This window comes from Gallinula chloropus, assembly GCF_964237585.1.
Source record: "Gallinula chloropus genome assembly, chromosome: 13".
NCBI classification, from domain to species: Eukaryota; Metazoa; Chordata; class Aves; order Gruiformes; family Rallidae; genus Gallinula; species Gallinula chloropus.
This window is the reverse complement of record NC_140098.1, coordinates 3,410,324-3,424,575: the sequence shown is the minus strand read 5'-3', so window position 1 is coordinate 3,424,575 and position 14,252 is coordinate 3,410,324. Positions and strand designations below refer to the sequence as shown.

The following is a 14,252-nucleotide window of genomic DNA, read 5'->3' as shown; positions in this document are numbered from 1 at the left end:
GAAGTTTTCCAGCATCACCAGTTTGGAAATAGGTGTCACTTGTAATAAATCCTTACCCCCAGCTGAGTCCCCCTGTGTAAGCTCTTTTGTATGTTAGATGCACAGTAGTTCTCAGCTGAGCATTAAATGAGTGTTCGTGCTCTGGGGTGCTGGGGTTTTTTTCCTTAATGAGTCATAGGCCTTTTCTTAAAAGTTTGCTGGAACAAAATGTGACATTAGAGATTTACTAAAACTACTCCAAAACCCAAGGAATGAAGTTTCAGACAGCATGAAATACTCCAGCTGGAAGAGATATACAACTCGCTTGGCGTTTTCTTGTGCTGCTCTGTTTCACAGCACAGTAACAAACAGGGCTGACAGGGAGTTAATACAATGCAGTGAGGTTAATAGAAAGAGATAACATAACACACAACAGAAATAGCTGCTCCAAAATCCACTTCAGGGACAACATCCACACAGGCACAGTGAAAAATCACATAAAAATCCACCCAAATACTAACATTTACTGCTTGATCATTAGCACTTCTACTAATTTTGTTAAAAGCTTAAGGCTGGTCTTGCTCCCAAATAAGCCAACAGGAATCCTACTGCCAGCCTCAGGAGCCGTCACACCCCTGGAGCACCTCCAGACAACACCACATCACAGCACCAGGTACCTCCATCCTGTTAGGACTTGAACTTTTCAGGCAGTCGAACACAGCCCTCCAAAATGAGCCTCTTTAAGCTTGTAATAAAGCTTAGAGACACCATGCACGTTCCTGCATTTCTTCCCTTTCGCTGCTTTGACTGTGCTTTATATCATACCTTCCAAGACCTGTCCAAGGGGAGGCATTTTGTCCAGGATGGGCATTCAAAAAGATAACCAAACATCACTTTAGAGACACCTAATTTCTCCAGCCACAGAATTAAATTACTTTGGACCCAATAATGCCAGCAGCAGAACTGCTCCCCTTGGGCAGGCTGCAAGACAAGGCACAGACTTTAAGACACCAAAGGAATGGCTGTATCTCCTCTATGACCACCAAGGCAGGGGGGATCTCTGTCAAGATGCTGTGAAGTGATAGTTTTTGGGACATATGATGTAGGTAGGAGGCCAAGGTCAGAGCTTACTAAATTTCTGCGCTTTGTTTTAGTAAACTGTTTGGCTTATTGCTGGTTTATTTTCTTTCCATTGATGAACAATCCTTTTAAACATCTGAAAATTCCTTTGCTAGATTTTTTTCTAGTTATTTTTAAATAATCATTTTAGTATTTGGCAAAACCTCTTGCTTTGAGAAGGCTTTCTAAACATCCAATATCCACATTACTGCAACAGACACATTTATATCCTAATTTATTAGCCATAGATTAAGGATTTCAGCATAGGCTCATTACCTTTGCTGCTGCCATCAAGCTATCAGCAAGAGCAATGAAACTGTATCATTACATTTTGAATGTAAAAATTATACAGCTTCAGGGAAATTTTCCACTAAGGAGCATCAACCTCATTCACTCTGTAACTACAGCTACTTTGACAGTTACCTGTTCCTTCACAACAGGTTCACGCTTCTACTCTGTGAAACAGAGGCCACAGAACACATTAAACTATTTACTCCCAATTCACATAGCACTGTGTATGCATTTCCAGTGCCCATTTAACATCAGACTGGGACACTGGCACACATAAACCTTTGTGGAGGACCAGCCACAGAAGCTAGGTAAAGAGCTGCCAGTACAACTTGAGTTCCACCAGAGAACAGTTTTTCACTGTGAATCTTGCTTAGGATGTCTCCCTGACCCTAAGAGGGCATACCTGATGGGGGTTTTTGGGAGGAGTGGACACAAGGGGAAGGCTGTGTTTAATAGTCTGCTGTTACTTCTGGGAATTTGAGAGCCTTTTACTTGGGAAATGCAACACAGAACTGTCTTGGAGCTGGTGACAGAGCCCTAAAATCCAGCTGATGTAACCAACTGCTCAGCATTTCACACAGTGGCTCCATGGCTTTGCAATCAGGGGCACAGCACAATCCAAACCAAACTGCAGCGTGGGCTCCACTCAACCCTTGCAAACCAACATCCTTCCCACAAAGACACAGACTCTTTGAAACAAGCAAAACCAAACTTCCTTCTCCAAACGCGTTCTGCATGTAAATGATCCCTTTTACTTCAGACCCATAGAGCCAGATGGCTCACCCCTTCCTCCCCCTTGGCACACTGCTCCATCACCCTGTGGCTCAAAAGCACACAGGTAAGGAAAACATTCACAGGGATACCCACACGGATACATTTCCCAAAGATCAGGGAAAGGTAGCAATTAAATCAGGTGTTACTAAACCACAGCAGTGCCTCTGCCAACTCTACTATACATCCAAACCTCCGTATCAGAAATCTCACCTGTGGTACCCCTAATAAAACAAGCAGCAGTTCTTTGGACATCACCACACCTGTCTGCATTAACACTGCAGAGAGCCCAAGAATAAAAGCACAAGCAACAAAATGAAGCAAGAAATACTTGCAATCAAATACCACCCCCATTTCCAGTCAAGTTTCCTGCAACTGAATGCGTGAAAAGCAGCTGTTGTCATAACACACACCAGTGTACAAGTTAGTTGCCCAAATTTCAAATTAATGGTAACTGCACATGTTACATGCATCTAGTACTTCATAACATATAAACGCACCTACATTCCACATCTCTCACCTCTCATTACAGATGACGTGGTCTATCACCTTCCAACTTCAGGGACTCACAAGCATGTGCATGGCTAGCACGAACTGCAAGCAGCCACCTGGGATCACTCCCACACCCTTCAAAGAACATTTCATACCAGAGACAAAAAAGACTTTTCCCTAGCTCTGTTAACTTCTTACTTACACTTACTTTTGGGTCTCCTTCATTGTCTTGGAATTCTTTCTACAATTCTTTCTTCCCCCATCTTCCTAATCCTTTCTCCCTTTCAGAAAACCCTCCAGTTCCAGGCTTTTCCTGTCACTATTTGCCATTATTTTCTCCACTTGTTCAGCCCATCATTCTCTCCCCTCTCCTCTCCAGCAGCCAGGCACAGGCAGCAGCACTGCTCCCTCTCCCCTTCGAGCACACGCAGCCTGCGCTGCTGTTGTGTCAGTGGAGGATCAGTGACAGGGGCAGGCTCCTGGTAGCTGTGAGCCATGAGGATGCCGCTAATTCACACGTACCCCTGCATCTCCCACTGCATCTCTTCTTGCACCTTCCCCCCCAGTGAACAAAGACCTCCCTTGCCTGACTCCCTTTTGAGGGAGCATTTCAGCTACAAGAGCCTGACCGCTCAAATCAGGTTCAGCAATATGTTTTCTAGCTGTAATTGGGAGATAGCAAAACCAAACTCTGATGTAGATGACCTGTTTGAACACTTCAGGAGACCATTCCATTAAGCCTGTTTCTATTTAGAGGTTTGCCTATTAAAGGCCCAGACCTGGCAGAAAAGAAACCTTTTCACAGAACAGCCTCAACTGTAAAAGCTGAAGGATCTCAGCTGCTTATCACCACTGAGTGGATTTCTACACCCAGATAAAGAGAAATACAATGTAACTCCCAGACAATAAACTTTTGTTTATTTCCAAAACAACATGATGTATTACTTCTGTTTTAATAGAAATGGAAAAATCTGATTTCATAAAGAAAGCATCAGGAAACCATTAGACAAAAAGCAACACTTCAGTGAATATCTCAAGTGTTGTGGTCACCTAAATTTCATTCCTATTTTCCAAATTTTATCTTTAAGCAATGCAGCTTCTAGGGATTTACCACTGTCATCTGCCTTAGTTTTTATTTCACTTGCATATACACCCTTCCATCACGTCAAATGAAACATGAACACAGAACTCTGAAGTCACAAGTACACTGTATGGCCTGAAATCAGCAACAGCAACACCGGCAGGGTTTCTCAATGCCAAGTAACAGATTCACATGGATGATTATGTTCCTAAAGGAAGACAGGGTCTAGATGGGTCCAGGGATCTATTTCCTCCCTTCACCTACCTACCAGGCCAAAGGCTTTTCAACAGGATGTTATCAGCAGCATTTCTTGGTGGTGTTCCAAAACACAAGTAGCAGTACTACTGGGTTGCTCTCTGTAAAGACCAAAATGCTTGCAGAAGTCAAGCATACTTACTGAGGGAAGAATAGGGTTTGCTAAGCAGTTAACTACGGCAATTAACAGTACCTACACTTTGTGTCTCATTCAAAGGCATCAACTGACCCCTGCTTCATCCCTACAGAGCACGGAGAAAGGGACTGTTTCCCTTAGGATGGGGAAAATTCAGGCAAAAGTGTCTGTGGAAGACAAAAAAGATAACAGTCCTGGTTGTTCCTCACTGAGGAGTACCGCACTGGTACAGGCTTGCTGTTTCTGCATACCAGATGCAAGGGGTACAGGGATAAGGTAGCAGCAAGACAGTGCACAGAAAGGAGGAAAAGCACTTTCACAAATCACACAGGGGTGTCAAAGGACACCAGCAAGATTGCAAACTTGTCTTTGTAGACTGCATGGGCAGGAAACAATCCACACTCCCCCTGCCTCCCTAGTCCCATGGTGCCTTTTCCATCTCCTTTGTAGTTCAACGTGGTGAGACAATTAAGTCATTTCTTGCACTGGCTCCCACCACCCTGACCAAGATGAGCAGACAGCTCTCGTTGGGTGACAGCTGCAGCACAGCAGGGGCTGCCAGGGACACACAACGGCTGCCTGAGCCCCTCCATCGACTCTCCTTCCACTTCTGACAACGCACCAGCAGAGCCACAGGACATACAGAGAGATCCTGTTCAAAATCGACAGCCAAATCTGCATGACTGTTCAACACAATGACACCACCCTGCCCAGCAGATGACAATCCTCAGCCTCACAGTCAGTCCCACAAGGATTGCTTTGACTTAGACGAGCGTGCCAAAACCCAATTTTTGCCTTAAACTGTCTTGTCCAACACTGAGACATCAGAGCGAAGAATTTCACAAAGTAAATAGAATTTACACCAGTGCCTGAGGCAATGACTTGCTAACACCCACAAATGCCCTCCTGACACCTTCGGATGCACAAACATCCCTGAAACACAACTTTGACAATTCACCTCATCAGATACGAATGCTGAGCTGAGAACAGTTATGACAATGTGATAATGTACTTTTGTATTACCTCTCAGCATCAGCCACTAAACTGAGCACGTTTACTAAACCATCAGTACCTTGACAGGGGGTCTGAGAGGGTTTAGAACAAAGCAGTTTGGGCAGGGGTTGCACAGGAAGCGGCTACAAGGGAATCAAGTCTCACAGCTTTACCAAATCTGACTGCAGTCTTGGCTCTCAGAGCCCTCTGTCTGCACCATTACCCTAGGGTCAGCTCCAGTCACCTCATCAACAGAGATGAACTGGAGCAGCTCACCAACCCAGCCCAGAACAACACTGCCTCTCCCCTTCTGTCTCTCCAGACTTGGTTTTCTGTAAGATCAGTGAGTGCACGTGGCTGCAATATGCTGATGGAGCACTTGGTAGTGGCAGGGTGCTACCTCTCAGCTGTTTAACAGGGTAAGGCAGATGCAGAGCACTCCTTTTGTGGCATCACATTTTCAGTCAGATTAGACCAACTGCGGAAGGGCGTCTTCCTTCTCTCTGCAGATGCATGAAGCCTACCGGAAGAAAGCAGAGGGCATGGAGAGGAGGCAGCAATAGAGCAAAGCTCCCAGCACAGCGCTGCTCAGGGCTGTTCATATCAGCATGGACAGAGAGCGCTGTCAGTCCCTTGGACCTGCCAGATTGCGCATGGCTTGGCTCCCCAGAGCCCCTCCAGTGCTCAGCCCCTGTACATGTCAACCATTATATATTTACCTGTCCCAAACTACACCTGGGTTCCACCTGAAGTGGAGCAGCAAGCTGTGGAAGAGCAGCCAAGCTGCCAGCACAAGCGTGGTTAGGGGAACACTCAGACCTACTCAGCCACAAACAGAATGAAGGCAGGGTAGAGCTCTTCACCCTCCCAACAGGGCTAGTTAGCCACCTGATCTGTTTCAAAATTACACTGCTCAATTTTCTGGGCAGGTTTTTTTTTTTTGGAAGGAGGGCAGGGGGAGGGGCAGAGGAAGTGGTGGGCAGCAGCAGCACACAGAACACAGCAGAATTACCTGCATCATCATATAAACTCACTAGACAACTGAGCTCATCTAATTAGGGAACATTAAACCATCCCCTCTGTTCCTGTTACCTTGTTAAGCCTATTGGCTCAATATTTCTCTTCTCCATGGGCATCACAAAACACACCACTCCTGCCTCCAGGACACACCAGACATCAGCACTCAGGGGCTGAATGCACAAGCAAAGACTTCAACTGTAGTATGCAAAAGCTGCTACACAAATCAATGAGTTTCTCCTTGCTCCCCTTTATTAAGATGCTCTCAGGTATGTCAAACTAAATAGCGGACTTCTCCCCAGTCTGTTCTCCCTCTCCTTGTCTGACCAACCCCTGATGTGCTTGTTCAGTCAAGCTCAGCATTCACCTCCATGGGGGATCCCAATCAGAAACATACGATTGATGCCACCAGGATTTATCAAAACCTCAACAACTCAGAGAAATCAACTTTCTATTTAAAAGCAACCCAGTTTTTTCAGCTTCATCTGCTTCCCTGGTGCAAGTCATAGCAGCACTTCTTTGTACTGCTACAATTAATACCTACAAAGCTGCTGCTACGTACACTCTCTAGGCATACAGGCACAAGCTTACTGCTGATCCTAGGTAGGTTGCATCCCGTTAGGTTTAGGACATGCTGCAACACACTGCTCCAGAATATACCCCCAAGTAGTGACACTCACAAATATCATAGAAATTCTGAAGGCAACGTTTTCCACAGTTACTGTGTTAACAAGCCCTCCCAGCCAGCTTCTGCAGAAGTAAATCGTTATTGTCCCCAGCTGGAGTCACTCAGCTGTGAGAAGTGCCACACCAGGTGCCAGGCCCTGCAAAGATGCAGTGGATGGGCATCACATTTCTTAGCAGACCAGCACAGGATGAACAGAAGCAGCAAGTACTGTGTTTGGCTTCCTTTGTGCACAAGAGCTTGTAGCAACTATGCTACTGCTGTTCACAAAGATTTTCCTTGTACAAGTACTGCTTGCTTTGCTACCTCTGCTGACTGCAAGAGTCTGTAAGATGCTCACAGTGAGACAGACTTGGGCAGAGGAGCCCTGTAACTCCTGCCTTCCATGCAGAACACACTAACACTGTGCCAAAGCAGTCTGAATCCTTGCGTTTAAGTCAGTGACCGAGGTAACCTATGTCTCCATCCTCATGCAAGGCTCGAGGCAGTCCGAAATCACACACTGCCTGGGAGATTCATCCACACGCAGCACACAAAGGCACAGAGATAACTGTCCCCCTCAAAGGCCATGGACAGGGGCTGGCTCTTCCACAGCCCCTTATCTTAGGAGGGGCTGTGGGAGAAAGGAAAGGAGGCCTCTTCCTCCCTCCTCAGCCAGGAGAGCTCCTACACAAGAGCCCTCACTCCTCAATTCAAGCAGGGAACAAACTGCCCAGGTCTAGCAGTCACCTGGCTCACCCACAGTCCCCACTGAAACAGGGTAGTACTGGCACACTCCAGGATCATCTTTCAAAGACATTTTAGCCTTTTCTACCAAGTACAAAGTAGGAAAGACAGGGGAGCTTAAACTTAACTAGTGTGATTACAAAATGTGTTTGTGTATTGCAGTAAATTACTTTTGTCCTACAAGTCAACAAGCAAATTTAGGTTCAGCAAAGACAGTGGGCTCTCCTCACCCCCTAAATTCCCCTCCCAGGGATGACACCAACCCCTGCCACAGCCTTGCATACTAAGCCAGCCCTTCGAGGCCTGGCAGGGCAGAAACAATGCCGAGCTCCCACAGGCACTCTGAGCTAGCACGAAGATCTCATTGAATGAGGCACTAAAAAGTTGCTTCACTAACTATGCTTGTCATCTACAAGAGTTAGAGACAGCATAAGAGCACAATCACAGATGCCACAGACTCAGAGATGTTGGACGTTTATCAGTGAAGCTTCGGCAGCCCAAGAGAGAGACAGATGAGAGTCACAGTAAGCCCCAACAGCACAAGCACCTTCTACACCTCAGGGAAGCCTCCCGTTCACGTGTGGAGGGGGAGTAAGTACCACACATACCAGCGAACCGGGTAAAGAACAGACGGATGATCAGGTACGAGCTCTCGTGCAAGCACTTCTGACACCAGAGACCATTTGCGGTGATAGGGGACTTCCACGAGTACCTGGTCCAGAGCTGCTCTGGACATCACATAGACACCTTCTCCACAGCCAAACTCACCCGGCTCCAGGCAGGCCCCACACACCACCACCCTTCCGTCCCCTCCAAACAGTCCACCCCGGCGGCTCACTCACCGAAGTACTCCTTCTTCATGTGCAACTCCAGCTCTTTCTCCAGCTCAAGCGTCAGCGCTTCCAGCCGCCTCTCCGCCTGGCTGGGGCCGGTCTCCCGGCACGGCGTCACCTGGTAGGGGAGCTTGAATTTGGGAGCCGAAGCGGAGCCTTTGGTCGGGCTGTAGGCGTAGGGGGGTGCCCCCTCGGGGGCGGCGGCCGGGTGCTGCTGGTCGTGCCGCGGCGGGGACTGGGCATGGATCTTGTGGTAGACGTCCCCCAGCTCGGGCACGGCGCCGTCCTCCTGCAGGCCGGGCCCCAGCAGGGAGGAGCGGGGTGAGGGCAGCTGCAGCTCGGGGTAGGCGCTCATGGAGCCGCGGGAGCTCCGCGAGCTTTGGCTGGAGATGCTGGAGCGGGGGCTGACTACGGCGGCGCCCGCCGCGCCACGGCCCTCGGGGCCGCAGAGGCTGGAGCGGGGGCTGGCCAGAGCAAGCCCGGCACCGCCCGCTCCCTCCGGCTCGGCGCTGCCCGGTGGGCCGTACCTGGAGTCCGAGTAGCTGGAGCGGGGGCTAGTGGTGCAGGAGTACTGGCTGGCGGTGCTGGAGCGGGGACTGGCGTGGCGCTGGTCGTAGCCCATGCTGATGCCGCTGGTGCGGTTGCTGCTGGGTTTGCTGCCGCCGCCGTCGTAGCTGGTGAGGCTGGCGCGGGGGCTGGAGTGCTTGCTCGTGTCGCTGGCCGTGCTGGCGTAGCTGGAGCGGGGGCTGAGGGCGGCGCCGTCGTACTGCACCAGGCTGGCGCGGGGGCTGCCGTACTTGTCCTGGCCGGGCACCACCAGGCTGGAGCGGGGGCTGGAGAACTTCTCGTAGGGCAGCGCGGCCGCGCCGCCCAGGCTGGAGCCCAGGCTGGAACGCGGGCTGGAGAACTTGCCGTGCTCGGCGACGGGGCCCGGGGAAGAGGCGGCCAGGCTGGCCCGCGGGCTGGCGGCGCCGTACTTGCCGTCCGGGCCGCCGGGCGCCCGCCCGCCGCCCTTAGCCACGTAGCCGCCCTCGTAGGCGCTGCCCGCGGCGTAGCGGTAGCCCTCGGCCGAGTAGCGCTTGCCCTTGTCGGCGAAGCCGCTGTAGCAGGGCAGCGCCACCTCGGAGCGGGTACACAGCCCCTCCTCGCAGCACGGCAGCCCCGCGGCCGGCGGCTGCTCGGCGGCGGCGCGGCCGTTGGCGGCGCGGAGCGGGGCGGCCGGCGCCGCGGGCGGGTAGGCTTTGCCGCAGGGGGCGGCGGCAGGGAAGGCTTCGGCGGGCGGCGGCGGCGCGGCGGTACCGTTCATCTTCCGGCCCCGCTGCTCCGCCGTCATGTGGGCGGCGATGACCCGCTTGGTCTCCTCCAGGTCGGGGTGCAGCGCCAGGTCCCGGCGGCCGCCCCGGCTGTACGGACCCTCCGGGCAGGAGTCATAAAGAGACAGATCCTCCATGAACTTGGTGGCCTTCAGTGCCATGTCCTCCTCGTACTTCTCCATGCTCGGCCGGAGCCCCGCGGGACGGGGGAGGGATTGAGAACTCTCTGTGCAGCCCAGAGCAGAGAAAGTAAAAAAAAAAAAAAAAACCAAAATAAAAATTTAAAAAAAGAAAAAAAAAACACCCTTAAAGAAAGCCCCTTCCCGCGGTCCTGGCGGGGCAGCGGCGGGACGCAGCTCCTTCTCCGGCGGGCGGCGAGGCGGCAACCCAGCGAGACGGCAGTCACCCCGGCGGCATCCCCGTGCCGCAGCACTCGGTTCGGTGCGGCCGGGCTGCCGGGCGGTGCGCGGCGAGCAAGAGACGAGGAGCACCAGTGTCACTTTCCAGCCTTAAATAAGTTGCTCGGTCCAGTCAATGGCGCGCTGCGCGGAGGAATTTGCGCTCGGCGGCTCCCTGCCCCCGCCGCCCCCGGCCGGCCGCCCCGCGGCGGGGCCGCGGCCCGTCCCGCACGCCCGGGCGGGGGGCTAAGGCGGCGGCCGGCCCAGAGGGGCTTTGCGGCGCGGCGAGCGGAGCGCGGGGCGCGGCGAGGCAGGGACTCCTTTGTGTGGGGCAGGAATGCGAGGAAGGAGACTGGGCGCTGCGTCCCGCTGGAATGTAGTTAATGCCGGAGCCAAACAATGATTTTCACCGAGTCAGTCAGGGAGAGGGCGGCCGCGGTGCTGCTCGGTGGCGGGGCCGGCAGCTCCCTTCCGCTCTTCTCCTCGCCTGGCGCTCACCGAGTTCTGCCTGAGGCCGGCGGGCGGTGCCGCCGCTCACCGCGGACCGGGAGGCGGCGGGGCTGTCACCGCGCCCCAGGCCGCCACCGAGCGGGAAGGTGGGGGCTGACGGGGAAAGCCCTCCGCCCGGGGGCTCGGCAGACCGCCCTGAGGCGAGTGCTCGCCGGGGCGGGGGGGGGGGAGAGGGGCGTCTGTCAGGGAGGTGCTCAGCCACCGCGCGGGGTTCCCGCCTTCCGGGGGGCTGCGGCGCGCGCCCCACTTCCCTCTCAGCCGCTCTCGCTCCCGACTGGAACTTTCCGGCGGGACCCGCGGCCTCGCCCCGCCGCGGGAAGGGCAGCGCCGACTAAAGGAACCGGCGCCTCGGAGGGGTCCGCAGCGGGGTACGGGGTCGGCCCCGCTGCCGCCGATGACTCCCACCTGTGCGCAACCCCCGGAACCGGCCAGGTGAAGGCCGTGTGCCTCAGCGCGGCGGCTGATGCCTGCTCGCAGTTATTTACGTAGCCTCTCAAAAAACGGCGGTGCTAAGGCGCACGACAAACAAACTGTGGCCTAAAGCGATCTGTGCATTGACGCGAGTTTAAGACAGCGTGCTACTGGTACTGTAACTTCGCAAGAGCTTCATCTGTTGATTCAGTCACGAACACCAACGCTGCTTGCCACTGACATCTGCATAAGCACCAAAAAAGCGGTCAGGAAACTTCCAACTCCGAAATGGCTACTGCCCTGAGGTCTCCAGTGCACACCCGTAGCCTATAGTTAATGTTTTTGTGACTAAACTGGAGATCCCCGAACAGTACGTTGATGGCAGCAATGCTAATGGAGCCCTAATAGGTACCTGAGCCGTGTCCTTAACGCTGCTGGGTGCTGAGCACCCTGTCAGGAGAGAAGCGCGCTGCACGTTTGAGATGCAGGCGCTCTGCCCCGCCAAGAACATTTCATCCTGTTATCCTACCTAATTAAACATTAAAAGCAACTGTGTACTCAAAAGTGGCCCCAGCTGTGGAGGGCAATTGATTGGCAATCTGTTTGTGTGTGTGTGCAGAGGTGGCAACAAAATAAATAAATCCAACAAACCTTGTAAATTTGCAGAGCAAGCAAATGTATTAGATGTGGGAGAGGCAGTCCACTATCAACGTGAATATATGTGTGCAAATACAACCAGTCTTGGGAGTAAGTGTTCTTTTGTGAGTTCACATCTCTCATTACGCTTTTTGCCGGTCTCCTAAGCAAGCCATCACCGTGTGTTCCTGCAGCTCACTACTTGTGGACCCGTAGTGTCCAGAACAAGCGTATCTGTGCAAAGCTCCTTCTCTTGGGGCCTGTACTAGGATTATCTATCCTCTCACTGACTTTGAATGACTTACTGCCAGTTTTACAAGGTTGTCTTCCTGAGAAACTAGGAGAGGCTTGTGGACAACTTGCAAATTTGGTCCATCGGGGCACACGTAAAGAGAAAATGATTTTTTTTTTAACCTTTACAACATGAGGTAACTTCACTAGCAATCTAACAGTAGGACATATTTGGGGGCCCTGCCTGTGTCCTCATGCAAGGAAGCATTTTGAGCAGCTATCTTTAGCAGGGACTTCAGAGCTGGTGCTGTGTGAAATCAGAAGCTAGAGCAAGAGCTTGTTCTGAACCTCAAATCTGCTCCTGTTCCACCTTTTGAGGCAGCACAGTTCTATGCTGCTTCTGCTGTCAGCAGCTACCAAGTTTCTACAGTATGGAAGTTGTTGAAGCACATACGTTGTGGAATATGAACTCACATGAAAAACATACTGGGGACTGAGAGAATCTGGTGAATTTAAGGAAACAGCCCTTTTTTTGTAAGCAGCGTGGATCAAATGATAAAAATCACTTTCTTTCACTGCTGAAGGCTTATGCTTAATAAATAAAACCTCAAAGACAGCCCAGCTGAGGTTGCTGCTGCCCTGGGCCGGAATGTCCCTTCTCAGTGTTCCCATCTCAGCCCTGCAGCAGGGGCAATACTACAGACCTGCTCTTCACCAGTAAATGGTACTTCTGTCATACACATAATGAACATAACATTTACCCACACTGCAGCCACAGATGCAGCCCACATGGGTGAAATAAATACGTTTGCAGTGGTACATAGCACACTGCGCACTGCTGCGTCTCTCATAGGGGACCACATGTGCCGAGCTGTGTGCACAATTAGCGTAGAGTTAAAGCTGCTGTTGGTGTAGTAAGTACCCCCATCCTTCCCCTACTGTTAAATACAAGGAAACCCAAAGCACCGGGCACTTACAGCTTGACAATCCTGACATGTTTTCCTCCCCACCTTATTTTCAATATGTTTGCTCAATTTTAACAACCAGCTATAAAAGATATATATTGCAAAAAGCCTCACACTTGCACAACTAAGGGCACAAGTGCTTGTCAGAGTATTATAAAAGCTGAACTTCATTCCTTAATTTGGTGTGGTAATCATTACACCTGATTTTAAATTGTATCAGTAAATCAGATATTAAGAAAAGCCAGCTGTTTCTGTTAAATAAACTCCTTTGTCTAAGACTTAAAGGGAGCAAAAAAAGCCAGGTGGAGTTATTGATCTGTGAATATCAGCTGGCTGGGCCTCACAGGCAGTGCACTCCTGTTTCTTTTAATTGCTAGTGCCTTCAAGGAAAGGCTGCCCCAGCTAACAGGCAGGGAGACCTGATGGTTTGCTGGGGTTTTTGTCTCCCTGAGTTGTAAACAGTTTATTACCCACAAAGCAGGGAATCTGTAAATGTAAGGGTTCACCGATGGAACTTTAGTCCTGTGGAAGACAATGGCAAAAATACCGCTGACTTGTGCTGCGGTGCACGTTGTATCAGACGTGGGTTTACTGGCACAATGCAGGAGGGAGTTCTTTGTCTCATTTCATCGATTGAACAATTTGAAGCTGCTCCACAGATTTGCTTGTTGAATGGAATGCTATCTGACTTTTTACAGTTTCCCTCCTTGTCTCCAATGTTAAGAAAACATTAAAATTATACGTTGATGTCTGCAAGGTAAATAGTACTTACTATTACCCAGGGATTTATTGTTCTCCTTTTGTTTTAAAATTGATCCGTTTCTTGGTGAGGAATGTAATTATTATTCTTTTTCCTTGCTCTGATTTGTTTTAAGCCTGATAAAAACAAACAAACAAAAAAAACCCCTTGTGAAAATCACACAAAAATTATGCTGAGGAATGTTTCTTATTTTGTGTTTTATATTCCTTTGTTTTCTTGTTTGGGCCTCGTATGTTAACTTGTATTGTGATAGCTTTTAGTATCAGCAGGCTTTTTGGAATATGAAGTTTGGAAATTAGTATGTACTTGGACTTGTGTGATTTGTTTGCAAATCACCTTGCTCTGACATGTTTTTCAATACTTATTTGCGGTTGATCACAGCTTTTAAAATGTGAAATTACTGAGTGTGTTTTAGGGCACCATCTTCTGGTAGACAGAACACATTGTATTTGGCTACCTTTGCTAAGCACAACTATTTAAAGTATTTTTGACTAACACTACTCTCTGCAGGCTTACAGGTAATTTCTCGTTCTAAATCTGCAATAAAACACTATTTAACATTTTTTACATTCTTCTGCCTCGTTGCAAATGCAGCTATTCACCATGCTGCACAAATAAAACTTGGGACTGACCCTGTAAAATTCCAGTCA

At 50.5% G+C, this 14,252-nt stretch overlaps 1 protein-coding gene across 1 annotated transcript in view; it reads right to left on the bottom strand.

The window, feature by feature from the left end:
- WTIP (WT1 interacting protein) overlaps window positions 1-10,217 on the bottom strand; it is a gene marked incomplete at its 3' end in the record, with an annotated part of 79,409 nt that extends 69,192 nt beyond the window's left edge. Inside the window, exon 1 of the mRNA XM_084269884.1 lies at window positions 8,388-10,217. Within this exon, the coding sequence (XP_084126010.1) occupies window positions 8,388-9,873 (1,486 nt within the window). The 5' untranslated portion in view covers window positions 9,874-10,217. The remainder of the gene's footprint in view (window positions 1-8,387) is intronic.
- Between the last annotated feature and the right edge of the window lie 4,035 nt (window positions 10,218-14,252).